Source organism: Equus caballus, chromosome 1 (assembly GCF_041296265.1).
Source record: "Equus caballus isolate H_3958 breed thoroughbred chromosome 1, TB-T2T, whole genome shotgun sequence".
NCBI lineage: Eukaryota > Metazoa > Chordata > Mammalia > Perissodactyla > Equidae > Equus > Equus caballus.
Genome location: NC_091684.1, coordinates 9,301,207 through 9,318,560, shown reverse-complemented (window position 1 = coordinate 9,318,560; position 17,354 = coordinate 9,301,207). Strand labels below are relative to the sequence as shown.

The following is a 17,354-nucleotide window of genomic DNA, read 5'->3' as shown; positions in this document are numbered from 1 at the left end:
AGGAAGTGGACATCTTCAAGGGGCCCTTATTCTGTCTACCATAGTCGTAGATGTAGAAAGCAATTCACCCAAGGTCACACACAGTGCTGGTGGAAGTGGGAGAACGATGCACAGGCTCACCACGATTGGCAGAAGTGCCCTTTCTCCTCCTCCTTGGCATGAAGCTATAGCCCAACCATTCTGCCAGGTTCCTTTCAGGCTGCCCCTGTGTTCTGAAACCACTGCTGCCCTCCACGGCCCACAGAGCCCATCCTCTTGACTGTGTCTATGTCACTCATTGGTGCTCGGCACACATTTGGTCAGCAATCTTAAAGGTGTACATCTTGTTCTCTGCCCAGTCTTGACTCAAAGGCAAAGATCACACTTTAGACTTTTTTGCACCCCTAGAGCCCCCAAGAGAGTAAAAGTTCATTACTGGATCATGATTTTTGTGGTAGGTTATCCAGATTGACTCACTCAGCTCCTATACCACAGATCTGGAAGGCTGTAAACTGCGTTTCCCAGACTCCCTTGAAGGCTGGACTAGGTTCTACCAAGCCAGATGTAGTGAAAGCAAGGTGGCAGCCACAGGCGGAGAGAAAGAATCTTTGGCAGCAAAGTGGTGGGCAGATTTGGTTATTTTGGGGGCTGTACAATCAGATCCCTGGCATCTTAGGAGCCAATGGAACCATGAGTTGGGCGTTTCTCATAGCCGCATGGCTCTTGTCTGTATTGGTTGAGCTTGGTTCCCCAATCTCCATGGAAATTGGTGAGCTCCTTAATGCCCTGTGTAAATGCACCCCTCTAGTTGGAGTGGTTTTGATTGTCTGCAACTAAGAACCATGGCCAATACAAGGTCTAACATTCTTTTCTTCCCCAACCAGATTGTAAATCCCAAAGAACAGGAAGTACTTTTTATATTTCTCCTGTATAATCAGCAGAGTACACAATTCTCTTAGTAATCTTATCAACATGGTATGCATAATTCATTGAACTGGGTCAAAGTTCTAGCATTTTGACAAATTCTTCATCTTATTAGTGAATCAAGAGCCTGAAGTGGAGGGGCCATCCTAATATGGTCTTCTTCTGAAACCTCAAAACTAAGTCAGGCCAGGAGAAGTCAAATTTTTTCAATTTAAATACTTGAAAGGGTCAGAAGGACAGTCAAGGAAGTTCTCCTTTTCTATCAATTTTTATTTATTGCAAAAATGATGCACCATTAAATGGAATGTAAAAATTATCCAAAATCTCACTGGCCTAACGCATTGCAGTATTCTGATTTTCTTCTCAGCCCTATTCCTATGCATCCTTATTTTTGCAGGCTGTTGTCTAATTTTGTGTTCTACTTTTTCATATAACGTTATAACATGAACATTTTCCATGTTATTATCTAGTCTTCATTTTTGATGGCATAATATTTCTTTCAGAAGCTATCTTAGAATTTCTTGAACAACTTCTGTCCTTGAACATTTATTTTTTTTCCATCTTGTTCTGGCCTGATAACTTACACTGCAGCTGTCTTTGGAATCGTCTCCTTAGCATCGCTTCCCATGCGCGGGGTTGTTCGGTCAATGGGTCCAAGTATCTCCACTGCTTTCCAAGGACTGTCACACTCTCTCGCTGAAAGATGAGAACACCATCCGAAGTACTGGTATTGCCTGTTCTCTTTGATTTTTGCTCCTTTTACAGGTGCCTCCTTTTTGTCTCAACTTGCCTTGCTCTGATTTTTAGGGAAGTTAGCTACTTCCCAGAGGCTTGTTTTCTGCTTTTCCTGCTCTTTGTCCATTAATCTCCCGGAAAGGGCTTCATTTCGGGGCGCGCGTGACCCCTGAGCAGGGAGGCTGAGCCCAGTGGTGGCCAGCGGACTACATTTCCCAGGCGCCCCTGCGCGGCATGCGCGGCCGCAGTTTCCAGCAGCCGGTTGGGACGCGGGGGCTGAGGTGCACAGCGGGGCGCAATGGCTGCGTGGGGACAGAGGCTGGCCGGGGTGCGCGGGGTGCTGCTCGACGTCTCGGGCGTGCTGTTCGACGGCGCCGAGGGCAGCGGCGTGCCGATCGCCGGCTCCGTGGAGGCGGTGGCGAGGTGAGTGGGCCGCGCTGGCAGCCAAGGGCGCCGGGCTCGGTGCTCAGCCGAGACCCACTGGCCGCTGCAGGCCGCTGGCGGGGGGCAGGCGGGGCAGGGGATTTCAAAGACTTAGAGAGAAAAATGTGAAATAATTCATTATATTGTTTTATATTGATTACATGTTTAAACGATAATAATTTGAATATATTAGGTTAAATAAAATACATTAAATGAATTCCACCTGTTTCTTTAGACTTTTGTTAATGTGGTTGCCAGAACACTTTAAATTACATATGTGGCTGGCTTTGTAATTCAGTTGGACTGCGTTGCTTTACAGGGGAGGAGGAGGAGAAGGGCGTCTTGCCCACCAAGTCGTGTGTAGGAGGATGCTGCCAGGACCAAGGTTGGCACCACTGGACCCTGGATTTTGTAGTTGCCATTGACATCGTGGGCCACTGCTGCCATGATGTTGATGGGAAGCTGGGAAGGGCTAATTGCACAACACTTCACCTCCCAGAGTCACAAGCTCGGGGACCGTGGCTTGGGGGCTTGACCTGGCTGGAACTCAGTTTACCTTCCTGTAGATGGCAGTTAAGTGAGCCTCTTGGTCCTTCTCAGAGATCCCATCCCAGCTGTCTTTACAAAAGCCAAACTGTCCTGCATAGCAGAGCATGACGTGTTGGGGAGGCCAGGAACTCAGGAAAGGAAGACAGGGCCTGCAGGAAAGCATGTGAAGGACATCCAGACCTAGGAGACTCCTGGCGGCCCTGGGGGCGCAGTTCCCGAAGTCTGGGTCTAAGTGTTCTCTGCCTTGGTCTCTGTTTATGCCAAGGTTTCAGAATGCTCTGTCACAGACAAGAGCATTATGGGGGTGGCGCCTTTGGGAATGGAGCAGAGGACACTGGGCTGTGTTTCGGGGTGAAGTGGGCCCAGTGTGGGGGAGCAGGAGGCCAGAGCCTCAGGGCTGTGACTGAGGCAGAGAAAGCCTCATGGGGTGACGTCTGGAGGGAAGATGGACAGTAAAAGATGGTTTATTCATTTGTGTCCAACTTCATTTGGACACAAATGAATAAACCATGTTACCAGGTTGGCATAGGTGACGTGAAAAAAGTGGGTACTGAGAGAGTGTGACAGGGATGAGGCTGTCTGTGCCAGGGTCCAGGGACAGCTGTGAGGAGAAGGCATTGGACTGAACCAGAGGGAAGAAGGACCATCTGGGTGACGGGGCGGAGGAAGTGCATTCCAGCTAGAGGGAACAGCGGCTGCAAAGGCCTGAGGTAGAAGTAAGCGTGGCACATTCTCCTTCAGGGAGTAGTGAGGGGGAGCAAGGCTGTAGCAGGCAGGGACTTGACGGTCACAGAGATGTGTCTGGATTTTATCCTGAGTGCAGTGGGAAGTCACTGAAGATTTTAGGCAGGAGTGTCATGTGATCTGACTTGTTTTAAAGAAATTTAAGTGTAAAAAGTGAAACTATGTAAGTACTAAATGAAAACAGGGGAGATTTCCTTGGAAATCTTGGACTAGAAGACTTTCATAACTATGCCTCAAAATCTAGAAATCGACAACAAAAAATCAAAGCCCAATAGAAAAATGCACAAAGATATAAACAATCAGTTCACAAAGAAAAACAAATGACCCCTAAGCATATTGAAAGAAATGCAATTAAAACTATGCGGAGATGCCATCTTTCAACAGTTAGAGAAAATTGGCAAAAATCCAGAACTTTGGGGATGCATCCACTTGGCGAGAGTTTGCGGAAGCAGACCCTGGCATTCATTGCAGATACGTTTGTCATTATCTATCAGCAGTCCCGCTCCTGGGAATTTGTCCTGTCTCATGCGTGAGACGTGATGTAAGTCTGGGGTTGTTCATTGCAGTGCCTTCTGAAGTAGCAAAAGATAGAAACAGCTCAAGTATCCATCAATTGGGGAGCATTATGGTTCATCTATATGGGGAAATACCGTGCAGCATAAAAAGGAATGAGCTCTCTTGCCATGTAGACTTGTTGTCAGTGAAAACGGCAAGCACAGAACAGGATGCGTAGTGTGCTGTCTTCTGGGTGGAAAAGGCAGAAATGCAAGTGTGTATTCCTGCTGCTATGTTGGCATAAGGAAACTGGAGGGAGGAGCCTCCCTGTGTGAAGATCTGGGGGGCAAGCAATTGGGGAGGATTGTGGGGTGGGGAAGGGGTGGGAGCGAAACTCTTTGTTGTACCACTTTGTATGTGACCATTTCTAAAAGTTTTTGAACCACGTGAATGTATTTCCCATTCAAAATATGAAATTACAAGTATTTTGTCAATTATATCTCAATAAAGCTAGAAAAAATACCACACCAAAAAAAAAATTGGAAAATTTTAAGAAGCTCCCTTGGCTGCAAAGTGGGGAATGGCCTGGGAGTGGGACAGACAGCAGGGCTCAGGAGAGGAAACAGGGGAGCCACTTAGGGCACCGTTGTGTGGTCCAGGGAGAGGTGACAGGGCTTGGACCAGGGTGGGTGATGGAGATGGAGAGAAGCTGATGAGTTAAAGAGATGTTTTGGAAGTAGGACCAATAGACCTGCCAATATATTGGACATTGTGGATACCAGAGAGAAGATGAGGTAAAGAATGGTTGCTGGTGTCGGACTGGAACACCTGAGGAGATGGAGAGGGGACAAGGAGGAGGGCTCAGGGCAGGTGCCATGATGGCTCATGATGTATGTCAGGTTCCTGACACTTGGCACACAGTAGACCCCACGACAGTATAACATTTAAATCTCATGTCCCATGTTATTAATCTAGGAATTCCTGTTCTATAGGCTTTTAATTCTTTTAAAACCTGGGTCACTTAAAAGCAACTTTTTATTAAAATTTAGATGTATTCTCCTATTGATAGGATGTAGTTTCCCATTTTCAGTTATTATGAATAGTGCTGCTGTGAACATTCCAGAACATGTCTTTTGGTGAGTGCACGGATGCATTTCTGTTGGGTAGAGACCTAGGAGTAGAATTGCTGAGTCATGAGAGAGGTTCGTGTTCGACTTTCATAGTTGCTGCCGTGTGAGGGTCCCAGTTGCTCTGCGTCCTCAACACTTGGGTTTGTCAGTGCTTTTCATTTTAGCACGGTCACTTTGCCTCTAAAAACACCTGAGAAGTAGAGTAGGTCAAGAATATGGGTGGATCCTCCATCCCTTCCCGTCCACTTCTGCCGAGGAGCACAGAATGGATTTGGCAGTGGCCTTGGGGAAGGCAGGCTGCCTGCTGAGCCCTTGTTTCCTGTCAGGAGTGGGTCTGGGGTTCCCCCTCCCCTCCTGGGGGTGAAGCTGCTCTCAGAGCACTTCCTCTGTGCTGGGCGTCCCTGCCTGTCTCCTTTAGTCCCCTGGCAGTCCAAGGGGGAGCCATTGTTATCCCCAGGGATCAGCTGAAGCAGCTGCAGCTCAGGGCTTGCAAGTGGCTCAGCTGGGATGCCCAGCACCGCAGGATCCCAGGTCTTCCTGCCTCCTAACCCCCGAGTCAGATTGTCCTTAGAATCTTTTGAGGGAGAAGGGGGCACTGAGAAAGGTCAGGGGCTCCTCTCTGACAGCCTCTCCTGAGTCTTGCTCCCCCCGACTCACAACTGTCCAGCAAATGCAGGCACAGACTCCAGGGTGTGGCGTTAGGAGGGTGGTCCCTCGTCCCGTCACTTCTGTGGGTGCTGCCCTGGCATCTTCCGACTCATCCCCCGGAGGGTGTTGTTTGGATTTGCGGGGACTTGGGGGACTCATCTAGCTGGGGTGTCTCTGGTAGCAGCTACACTGTGCAGACCTAACGGCGATAGAACAGCAGTCCTAAAATCCATCCCCGCCGGTTATGTAGCTGAGAGGGAGTCCCTTCCCCAGCGTGGGGGTCGGGGAGGTTATTCTCTGTGAGCGGGCATGGTACTCCTTCCCCCGGGGATTTTATCGTTGTGCTGCCCAGGGGCCTGGAGGATGATGGCCAGGTTCCCTGAGACCTCCCTGGGCTCCCATGGCACAGGACTACGTCCCCTGCTTGGCCCCTGCTCGCGGCCTACCCGGGCCTTCTCTAGTCCCCTTTGTGGCCCTTCTCCTCCCCCTCCGCCCACCTCACCCCTTGCTCCCAGTTACACAGACTCCGGGTGGGGGTTTCACTGACCCAGCCCCGAGCCTCCAGTAACCCAGAGTTGGGCCGCCTCATGGCAGTGCCCTCTGGCTCTCCCAACGGTCCTTTTCTCTCTTTGGCTCTTCTGCCGCTCTTTAAAGATGAGGCCCCTCCACGTGGGCCCAGCCTCCAATGGCCCACTGATCCAGGAAGCCCCACAGGTCCTCCTCATGGGCGGCCTCGGCTTCCACAAGGGCCAGTGGCCAGGAGCTTGGTGGCAGCGAGTGTGTGCGGGACACTTCCCTCTGGTCAAACATGCCTGCACTTGGACTTTTCCGTGGGGGTGTTTCAGACATGCAGGACACCACGTTTCCCTTGTGGTGGCTGAGCCTGGAATGGACTCTACCAGGAGCCCTTTCTGGGAGACGCCTGCTTGCCAGGTGCACAAGGCTGGGCATTCGGCTGCTCCGTGCGGTGTTTGCAGCGCAGGAGTGAGGTTTCTTTGCACCCTGCTCTCTGTGGCCTCCTTGATATTCACGGCCTGCTTTGAAGTCGCCAGCAGCTCAAAGGAAGTTCCTGGGGTGAGAGCAGCGCTGCGGGGGTGGGGGGGGAGAGTGTGACAAGCATGATGGGGGACCCGGGGTCCTGGGAGCTTTGGCCTCCATGGCAGCTCCCAGCACTGTGGGTTCTCAGACAGCACCTTCCGTTCCAGGAACCCCGGAGGGGGCGACTCACCACTCTTCTTCTTAGACTTTCTGTGATGACAGGTGTCCCAGATTTTCTGAAAGGTTCCTACCTTGTTTGGGACACAGAGCACACGGGGAGTATAAACTCTGCTTTTTAAAACAACGTCGACCACAATAGTAGCAGTCACCAATGATTGAGGGAGGCCTGTCCTGTCCCAGGTAGGTGCTTGCCACACATGCCAGCTTCACGAGCAGCCTTGGGGTAGGGGTGTCGCCCCTTATCAAGATGAGGACTGAGGCTCAGAGATTCAGGAACTGGCAGAGGTAGGGAAAGGGGCTGAGCCAGGGTTTCCCCCCGGGGCTACCTGGCTCCAAAGCCCCAGTTTTCCCCCCAGTACCACAGTGCCTCTCAGTGAAGATGCTTTCCTTCCTTCACGTACACACCCAGCAAGTGTTTATTGAGTGCTTCTACTATACTAAAAACACGGCTCTTGTGAAACTGATGATCCAGTATGGGGAGATTGGCGTAAACAGCACCCACAAAGTCTAGTGTCAGATGGAGAGACTGATCCTGCAGGAAGATAGGGAGCTGAGGGTGGGGGAGCATGGCCTCACAGATTTGGAGATGTATGAGCTGGGTCTCAAGATCTCATCTGGGCCAGGAGTGTCCCAGACAAGAGAACAGGAAGCCCAGGCTTCTGAGGCCACGCTGACTCCTTCCTGGAGCTGCCAGGGACCGTGCTGGCCAGGTGGGGCCCTCCTGCTGCTCTAGGGCTTATGGGCGGGCGTGGTCATGGGACATCTGTAACCGGCCTGGGTCCCCCCACCAGGCCCTTTATTGGAGCCCATTCTCGGGCAGAATGGCTCTCCGAGGGGAGCCATTCAGAGGCAGGGCTGGGCACAGCAGGGGCTTCAGGGGCCCGCCTAGGGCCTGCCCAGCACAAAAGATAGCCCTGGAGGCATCTGCATGTGAAAGGCGGGTGGGCATTTACTGCATCCTGTCTCAGGGCCACTAAAGCACATCTGCTGGCCCAGCCCTGTCCAGCCTTTTCGCAGCCAGCGGAAGGAAGCAGGCCTGGCCTGGGCCCAGGGCAGCCTCATAAAGCAATTGCCACCCAGGACCACCAGACCTGAGACCCATCCTTCCAAGTGGGGCCTCTCAAACCCCAGTGTGCACCGGAAGCCCTGGGACCCTGTTAAAATTCAAGTGCTCCCAGCAGGTCTAGGAGCAGCCAGGAATAGGGTCCAGGGACCCCTGTCTGAAGTCTGACTCACCCACAGCCTTTAAGACCGACCTCATCCTCTGTGCTCTGCTGCCCTGGCACCATCGGCTCTCCAGGAGTGGCAATAATAATAAAGCTACTAGGGACCGAGGCCAGGAGCCTCACCTGCATTGCATCATCCCATCCCCCGACTCATGGCCCAGCACCTGCCAGAGGGGGCTTATTGGAGGGGTGGGTGCTTGTTTGAGTTTGTTTAGGCCAACAGGAGCTTTCCTGACTCAGCCTGGATTCTGGACGAGGGGTGTTCATTGAGAATGTCCTGTCACCCGTGCTGTCATTTACTGTTGGGGGTGAACTATGCTGTCTTCAGAGGTGGGGGGTGGATGAGAGCTCAACGCTCGCCTCCTGGGCTGTGTTCTTATTTTATAACGTCTGCTGTTTAAGCTTCAGAAGTCAAAGGCGGCTCCCTTGTAAACACTCCTCCTAGTGCGTGAATGTACAGAGTAAAAAGTCCAAATTGTAGTTCCCTGCCCCGTGCCAGTCATTCCCCCAGGGTGACCCTGTGGATCCTTCCAGACCTCTTCCTCTCTGTTTCCTCGAAAGCACAGAGGACTTTAAGATGCAGCCCCCTCCCTTTCCTGGCTCTGGTCCAGCGCCTCCGGACGGTTCCCCGTCATACCCTCTGCTGCTGCCTCGCACTCCTCGGGCAGCCCCATGCTCAGGGGACATGTTTTGTTCATTCACATGTCGCTGGAGGCCAGAGTCGCTTGCACATCCCTATCCAGGGGTTTCAGACTCTTGTGTAGCCTCAGAGCATTTATTCTTCAAATGAAATCTGGGGTAGAACCCCTAAATTAAAAAACAGATATAAGGGCAATGTTTGAATAGTGTATATTTTCTGGGTTCCAATCTATAATATTGATTATAAAGTCAGTCAGTGAAAATGATGCAAGAGTTTTGATGAATAACAATATTGAAGTCTGGAGCAGTGGGCAGCTCAACACAGCTTATATGTTTATAATTTTATATGTGTGGCTGGGAATAACCTGCGTGTCTATGGCAGGGGAGAGGGGGAATAAATTTTGGTTTATCCAGACGGGAGAATATTCTGCAGCTGTTAACAAGAGTGAGGTAGCTCCGTTTGGTGTTGACGTTAGTTTATATGACATGAATATAGTCAGTGAAAAAGTTATAGAATGATGTGTATGAAATACCATTTTTGTTCCAAAAGATAGAGAAAGGAGACACATCACCTGTGTGTATCTGGGGTAGAGTAATAACAGGACCTCGAACATGGCTTGTGTGGAGGGAGACTGAGGGACGGTGGCGCATGGTGAGGCCGCACCAGACACAGCTCTTTCTCACTTTCTGACCTTGGCTTTGGTGGGCAGGCGTGGCTCTGTGGAAATCAAGAGCAGCCAGGCGGGGCTTCTGGAACAGTTACTAGTTTACCCCGACAGGCCTGCCGTCCGTGGGAAGCCCACTGATTAGGCGCTGAGCATGGCACCGGTTCCTCATGAAACTCATCAGTGGAGTCATGATCCCCCAGCACCCCAAGGATGTATGGAGAGGCCATATTGGCAAAGCCGTGCCCAGGCCCTTCCCCTGATGGTGTGCAGGGCGATTTCCCATGACCCTGGGGCTGGCAGGATGCTGCCCCGGGAGGAACCTGAGGCTCAGAGAGGTGACGGGACTTGCTCAAATTCGCCTCGTGAGGAAGGAGAGTGGGGCCAGCATCCTCGCCAGGGCAGGTGCTACCTCTTACCTGTCACCTAAAAAAAGGTAGGTGTCAGCTCCTGTGGGCGAGGGCTTGGGTTTCGAGTCCCAGCCCTGCCCTGTGGTGGCGATATGGTCTCGGGCAGGTTTCTTAGCCTTTTTGTGCCTCAGTTTCCCGCCTGTAACACCTGCGTCATGGGGTTTAAGAGTTAAGTGAGATATTTTCTCTTAAACCAAAATTTTTCTTGTTCCACATCTGGGAGCTAAAGGAGCATTTTGTTGCTTGAAGGGTCAGATAATGGTGAAGAGGTGGTTATTTTGCAAATAAGCAGTCTTTTGGTTGTGGAACTTGGTGCACATTTGAAACAAAATCGCTCTGTTCTGCCCAGGGAGTTGTCTTTTTCACATTTGTATATATTTTCATGAGGCTGATGTTAAAGGTTCTCGTCCAAGCCCTGCCCCTGGGCGAGGCACTCAGCCCCTCCAAACCCCAGGTCCTCATCTCTAGGTGGGGATATTGAGCCATCTCTCAGATTGTTGCCAGGATTCAGTGTGAGCCTGTCATTAACCCATGGGTAGCGGGTGGCGGCCAGTCACTGGGAGCTGTGGTAGCTACTATGGGAGCTCCCTCTGTCCTGGGTGCCCCAGGGATGTCCGCCAGGTCACTGAGCCCCGGATTTCACCCTAGGCTCCCTTTGCTGGATTGAACTTTGCCCGCCTTCTTAACGGTGCCCCTGGGTGATGCTGTCTGGGCTCCCTCCAGCAGGCCTCCCTTGCCTCCTGGCTCCCCCTGCCGTCCCTGGTTCACTGGGCATCTGGCTTCCTGCCAGACTGTCCGCTTCGAGGGCCTAGATGTCCCCAGCACCCAGCTTACCAGAGGTGTGGTTGTCGTTGTCGCCGTCTTCACTGCAGTGTTCCAGCGGCTTCTCATGTTTTTTTTTTTAACATAGTCTTCATGACAGCCCTGTCAGGTAGCTACTATTAGCGCCCCACTTCATGGATGCGGAGACCAAGGTTGGAGAGGGTTAGGTGACGAGCCTCTGTCACAAATGAGAAGGCAGTGGAGGCGCTGTGGGTGTGTCTGCTTCCCGAGCCAGGCTCCCCACTTACCCTGAGGATGTCTGGCCTCTGTCCCCTGCAGTGGCCAGCACTGAACCGGCCCATGACGGCGCTCAGGTGACTGGCTGGTGGGTAACTTACAAGGTTGGGGAGAGGTCCAAAGAGCCCACGATTCCCTGAAACATGTCCTTAGGCACCCCGTGCCCCCTGGGCCTCAGTTTCCCCCTCTGTGAAATGAGCCACTCGGTTGGACAGTCTCCCAGGTCTCTGGCTTCTAGGTTCCCTGCACTTGACTTTTAATTGTGTTTGTTAATAAATAGTAAACTGACGTTTGTGGGCTCAGCATGTCCCTTTGATCTGAGTTCAGAGGCTCAGGCAGGTCAGGGTGATAACACTTCATGGCAGGTGAGGCAGTCACGGGCATGGAAAAGGTGTGCCATGCATTTTGTAAGAGCACTGGCTTGAGGCCTTCCCGATGTCTACTTGACCTTATCGCTGTCCCGCTGAGGTCACTGGCCGAGTGGCCCAGACCAAGAGGCCCAGCCAGGGCCCGCCCATGTGCGTCACTGCCTCTCTTGCTCTATCTCTTCTCTCCGCCCAGAGTTTGGACTCTGTTTCTTGCCTGGACTCTGACGACACAATGATGTGCATCGCTGCCCAGGGGAGTGTCAGATGGAGAATGGGGAGGGACCTACATGGTGGGTGAGCTGCATGCCATCAGCCTGGCTGAAAGGTCTGCTCTGGGGGGGGTTGGTGGAAAGAAGGGGCAGGTGTAGCAGGCCCAGCTGGAGCTAGTGACAGAGGCTGCTACCGGTGCCCCTCAGCGTCCGTGGTCCTGTGGTGACGCCAGCATGAGGGAGGGGTCACGGTGTGTCCGCCATGGCCAGCCCTGGGGAGCCAGCAGGCCAGGTGCTGCCATTACCCAATTTCATGACTGGGGCTCAAGGACCCCAAGAATCTGGCCCATGGATGCCTGGCCAAGGGCATGTGCAAGGTACAGATGCAGGACCCCAGCTGGGAAGCCAGACCCCATTCTTATGGGGGCAAGAAAGCCAGCTCTTCTGTAGCTGCTCCAGCCATAAGGCAGCTGCCTCACCCTGAGCTGATGCCCATCAGCCGGGCACATGGGGAGCTGGGCCGGGTCCCTTCCCGGATCAACACAGGCGCCCCTTGGAGTGTTGGAATGACTGTATTTTTCTACTCAGAACCATCCCTGCTCTGTTTCCGGGCTCCTATTTGACCTTCTATTTTAAAAAATTGGGTTCTTAGACAAATAAGCACTTCACAGGGTTCAATTCTCTAAACACGTTTTCAGTCTCTGTGGCTTTCTTAAAGGGAAGCAGCCAGAGATCTCAAAATCAGACAGCGGCTGGTGCTGCTGCCAGCCCGGCTCTGTGACGAGGTCTGGATGCCGTGGGGCGGCTGACGCTGGTGTTCACTGCGGGCCTCGGCTGGGCGCGGCCGCTGCTGTTAGGTCCGTAACACTCCCCAGGTTTTGCGATTGTGCTTTCCCTCTCTGAGGAGACTGAGGCCTGGAGCTTTATTTATCTGCAGCTGTTCCCATTTCTATAGTAATAGGGACCCTCTGCCCCACCAGATAACGTCCCCAGGGGCAGAGCAGGCTGTGGGTCAGGGAGCAGGAATGAGGGGAAATGCCCTCCCTGCCTTCACAGCCCCCTTTCCTTCTGGTGTGAGTTTCTCCTGCCTCATCTGGGAGAGGGTTCCTGGCCTCTGAAGTAGAAGTGGCCCTGGCCCCGGTAGGAGACCAGAATTACAGTCCAGTGTGGGCCCGGAGGCCTCACGCAGCTCTTTGAAGACCAGCCCGGGGACGAGCAGATTAAAGAAAGCAAACCCAGCTTTCTCTGAGATGTCCGAGTCACCCCTCCCCTCTGGGCACTAATCTCATTTGTCATATCCAGTGTGACCTGCCAGCTGGCGCCCTCACCTTCCCACCCAGGAACCACTCAGCTTGAGGCCTCCTCCCCTCCACCGTCCTATAGGGGTCTCTCCTCCTGGGTGGAGGTGGTGGGATTTGGAGTCACCGTCGGCCTGGTCTGCCAGACCCTCCACACATCCCTCCTTCATAGGACCTGCCCCTAGCTCCTTGGGTTGTCCAGGTGGGCGAGGGTGGTGGGAGCAAGAAAGGAGGAGTTCCTGGCAGCTGATGGCCTCTCTGCTACCACTGCTTGGTTACAGGGCGTCTAGGGTGAGGTGGACAAGCACCCTGCCCGCTCTGAAAGGTTAGGACAGGTGGAGTGGGGAATGAGGAAGGCAGGAGGAGCCTGCCCACTGCCCACTGGCAGATGTTCTCAGCTAGCGTTTAGTGAGCACTCACTGGGTGCCAGGCCCGTGCAAGCACATGGCAGGTCTCACTGGATCCTCAGAAAGTGAGGTAGGGGCTATTATCACCTCCATTTTACAGATGAGGAAACTGAGCCACAGAGAAAAGAAATAGCTTGCTGGAGGTACCATAGCCATTAAGTGGCAGAGCTGGGACCCAGCCCACAGTCCTCAGACTCTGAAGCACCTCTTGTCTCCACTTGGCCCCCTGGCCTCCTCACTCAGCAGAGAGCATCTTCTTGCACATCTGTTCCACAGCCTGTAGAAAGGAGTGCATCAATCCTGCATTCTTCTACACAGGCCCATCCTCCCATCTCCCTGTCTGGACTCATCCGGCTCTGCTGTACTTTCTCCTCTGGAATTCTCTAGAAACCTCACACCAGAAAGGATAAGAGGCAGACACTAGAGCAGTGGTGAAGCAGTGTTGCCCGTGAGTGGGATTGGCAGGGAGCGTGGGTTTCTTCTTGAGGTCCCTTGGAACCGGAATGATTTGGTTCCGTTACTGGGTGGGCCCATCAAATCTGGAACGTGGATCAGTTAGGTGCTTCTCACGGAAATGCATTGCCACGCTTCAAGGGCTGTGAAAGCCGAGCAGGAGGATGGGCTGTGCAGGGTTGGGCAGGGGCTCGGGGGGCTTCCCGAAGGAAGGGACATATGATCCAGGCCTTGAAGGATGAGTAGGATTTGGCTGTAGGGGAGAGTGAAGGCAAGGACTTGGGGCGACAGCAGGGCCTCTTGGGTCAGATGTTCCTGAGGGCTGGGTGGGGTGGGGAGGGAGGATGGCCCAGCTGGGAGGGGTGTTGTTCGGGGCATCCTCCCCTCCCAGCCCCGACTCTGCGAGCCGAGAGGGCAGCAGGCTGTGGAGCAATGCCAAGGTCAGTCAGGATGTCCAGTAATCGTCCTAGCATTCTACCTGCTACTGAACGATAATGAGAGGATTTCCATTATTTTCGGGTGAGCGCCCCTGGCAGATGCCGACAGCCAGCAGATGTGTGAGGTCCGAGGTGATTTGCAAGGGACTGGTTCATGTGATGCACGGTAATTGCACCAGGCGACGTTGTCAGTCAGAGGCTTGTCCTGGCCTGCTGGGATGAGGTAAAGGTCAGTTCAAAGATCCCGTGTGGCCTCAGGAAATGGGGGCAAATCCCACTCTCACGGGCATCCTGGGGAGGCGGTAGTGGGCTGAGGTGGCATTCATGGTTTTAGAGGGGCCACCTGGCCAGAGCCCTGCCCTGTGCCACCAGGGCCCTGCTGTTGGCCCCCTGTCCGTGAGTTTCTTGGATGTTGAGGGGCGAGGATAACACAGCCTGTCCCAGAGCTGGGCTTGGCCCCATGCCAAAACCCCTCGGATTCGCTCCCTGTGGGGGGCGCTTTGAAGGCCGTGCCTCAGCCCTGAAGCCACACTGCCTCGGGCTTTTCTGACCTTCTGAATTCTTGTGTTCCAGGCCTCCCAAGGCCAAATCTGTGACGTCTGGCTGCAGACCCCACCAAGAGATGCCGAGGATTTGGTTCCTCTGCTTAGTCTATTCGGGCTGCCATAACAGAATTCCACAGACTCGGGAGCTTAAACCACAGAAGTTTATTTTCTCACCATTCCGAACGCTGATCATTCAAGAGCAAGGTGGCAACAGGGTCAGCTTCTGGTGAGCGTTCTCTTCCTGGCTTGTAGGTGGCCACCTTCTTGGTGCATCCTCATATGGCCTCTTCTTTTGTGCACAGAGAGGGATAGATCTTGTACAACACTAGTCCTTTCATATCACGGCCGCATCCTTATGACCTCATTTAACCTTCATTACCTCCTTAGGGCTTCAACATATGAATTTGCGGGGTGGAGGGGCGGGTAGGCGGGACACAATTCAGTCCATAGCATTGGCCATTCAGGGCCTCACCTGCAGTGCTGACCATCATCTCATGCCTTCTGGCCCCCATGCACACACAGGTGCACCTCACACCTGTAGAGTGTCAGTTTCCCTTCCCGCAGGAAGAGCTATGCTGTGTTCCTGAGGCTGTTGGGCCCTGGCATGGTGCTTCCCTTATCGGGAAAGTGCCAGCTGCCTTTGCTCACCGGTGTGAGGGTACCTGCATGCCACCACGAGATGGTCGAGAGCTCGTGGGCTTTGCTGCTCACAAGTTGCATGACATTGTAGGTGTCTGTCTCTCAGAGCCTCCATTTTCTTGTCTCTAGAATGGGGATAATGGGTCTTACCTCATCGCTCATTCAGTGAGTGCCACCTGCGTGCCAGGCACCTGGCCCTGGGGATGTATGTAGGGGACACAGACTGTGTGGCTGTGCCCTCAGGGAGTGAGGACAAGATTGGATCACGGATATGGAGCCTAAGGTGAGGCTCAGTGTAATGTTGTATTCATGCTTTACCATTTTAATAATAATAATGAACACTTTTATTATTTTCAGTGATTAAGAAAAATGAAGAGAGGACCTGGGACTCACCCCAGGTGGTCAGAAATAGTCAATGGTGACACCTCAAAAGGGGGTGTGTTGGGGGGCACAAATGGACAGACCCCCAGGGAGGGGACTTCGCCAAGCGTTTCTCAGAGGCTGATTTAATCCTAAAATGTACTTTGCTTTTAAAGCCTATGTTTTGGATGAACTGACATGGTGTTTCCAAGGAGACCAGTGGCTGAAGTGTCCTTAAGTGGGTTCTGTTATTTACTGTGTTTTCATCGGCATCTGAAGTGTTTGGAGTAGCAGATGTGGGGCACTGTCATCTCACTGTCACACGGATTGTTCACTGTTCTGAGAAGGTCACATCATAATTCATTAGCAATAATTAGTCCCCCGGCACCCCCTGCACGTCTTCATTCAACAGCTCCATTAACTTGGGTGCGAATCACGCGTTCCGGGCACCAATCAATGAAGATCCATCCGTAATGTACAAGGTGATGCTATTAGTTACAATATATTAACTGCCTAATTTAAAAATACAAAAGCTGTCTTTATGAAGGGCAATTAACCACTCAGCGTAATTGATAATTCATAACCCTCTGATTAGGAAAGACAAATACTAAGAAAGGACTGAATCACCTGGGCTATTGATTAAGACATTGTCAGCCTCTCAGTTTTCATTCACTCTGTTGTCTGTAGATTACAGATTTCTTCCCAAATCACACATGTGGGCTCCAGTACCTGGAGGGTCTGGAGGCGCATTGTAATGTGGGAATGTGCATTTTCACCACTGAATCCTGTCTGTTTCCCTCAGGGCTTAGGAGGGGGCTCCGTGCTCAGGACACCCTTGGGGAAGCAGTTGTGTGGTTGGTATGATCATAAGGAAGGGTCCCTCTCACTGGCTGTCATTTGGACTTTCCATCAGTCGGTCATTCAGCAAACATTTATCCGGGACCTGCTGTGCATCAAGCCCTGTGTGAAGCACTGGGAATGCCGAGGAGAGTAGCATCCCATTCTTGGCCTCATGGAGCACAAAGGTTTGGGAGAGAGAGAATAAACAAATATATAAATGGGGTGGCTGGAGCTATTGGTTACTGTTATAAAGAAAGAAAAACCATGGACAGAGATGGGGTGGGAGTAGTGTCACACAGGGTGGTGGGAGAAGAGGCAATGGACAGACCGTTTCCCTAGTTGCTGTCATTGCTAAGGAGTTTCATTCAGATCTCCTCCACCCCAGGGTGAACAGAGTGCCTGAGCTGTCCCCAAACCTCCTCTCCAGCCTGTTTATCCGGCTCAGCCATTCTTTATGCCTGACCAGGGCCCGGGAGGGTGGGGCCCGCACCATGCCTGTGCCTCCCTCTGCTCTGCCTACCGTCCTTTGCCATCTCCTTGTCCTCCTGCAAGATTCTCGTTAGACCTGGCTCTTCTGGGAAGCTTTCTCTAAGACCCGCCCTGGGATAAGACCTCTGGACCCCTTGGCTTTGTACGTTAGCTCTGGTGCACGTGCTGCCTGTTCCCGACTCCAGGGAAGTCCCAGGATCCATGTCAGGGTCCAGTAGGGCTTAGCCCATGGCCTGGAGTCTCAGATCCAGGAGGAAGAGCAGAAAGCACTTGACCTTTCTGAGACTCAGTGTTCTCATTCATAAAGCGGGACAAAAAGTATATTCCTGCTGGGTTCAGGTGGAGTTGCATTTTTAGTTGGGTCTCACTTAGTTGCCCAAATGGAGGTTGATTTCAAGTCCATAGTTCTGAGTGACTGGGTCTAATCTGTGTGTTACCTCTGGACATGGGGCTACATCTGTAAGC

At 52.6% G+C, this 17,354-nt stretch overlaps 1 protein-coding gene across 6 annotated transcripts in view; it reads left to right on the top strand.

Moving 5' to 3' along the window:
* The first annotated feature begins 1,485 nt into the window (after positions 1-1,485).
* Positions 1,486-17,354, top strand: part of LHPP (phospholysine phosphohistidine inorganic pyrophosphate phosphatase) — a 139,563-nt gene continuing 123,694 nt past the window's right edge. For 3 of the 6 annotated variants that reach the window (XM_070275841.1, XM_070275835.1, XM_023637480.2), the window contains exon 1: positions 1,878-2,061. In XM_070275841.1, the coding sequence (XP_070131942.1) occupies positions 1,937-2,061 (125 nt within the window). In that variant the 5' untranslated portion in view covers positions 1,878-1,936. Of the gene's footprint in view, positions 2,062-17,354 lie in introns of all 6 variants that reach the window. The other 3 variants (XM_023637470.2, XM_001489690.5, XM_005602168.4) reach the window with 3 other exon arrangements.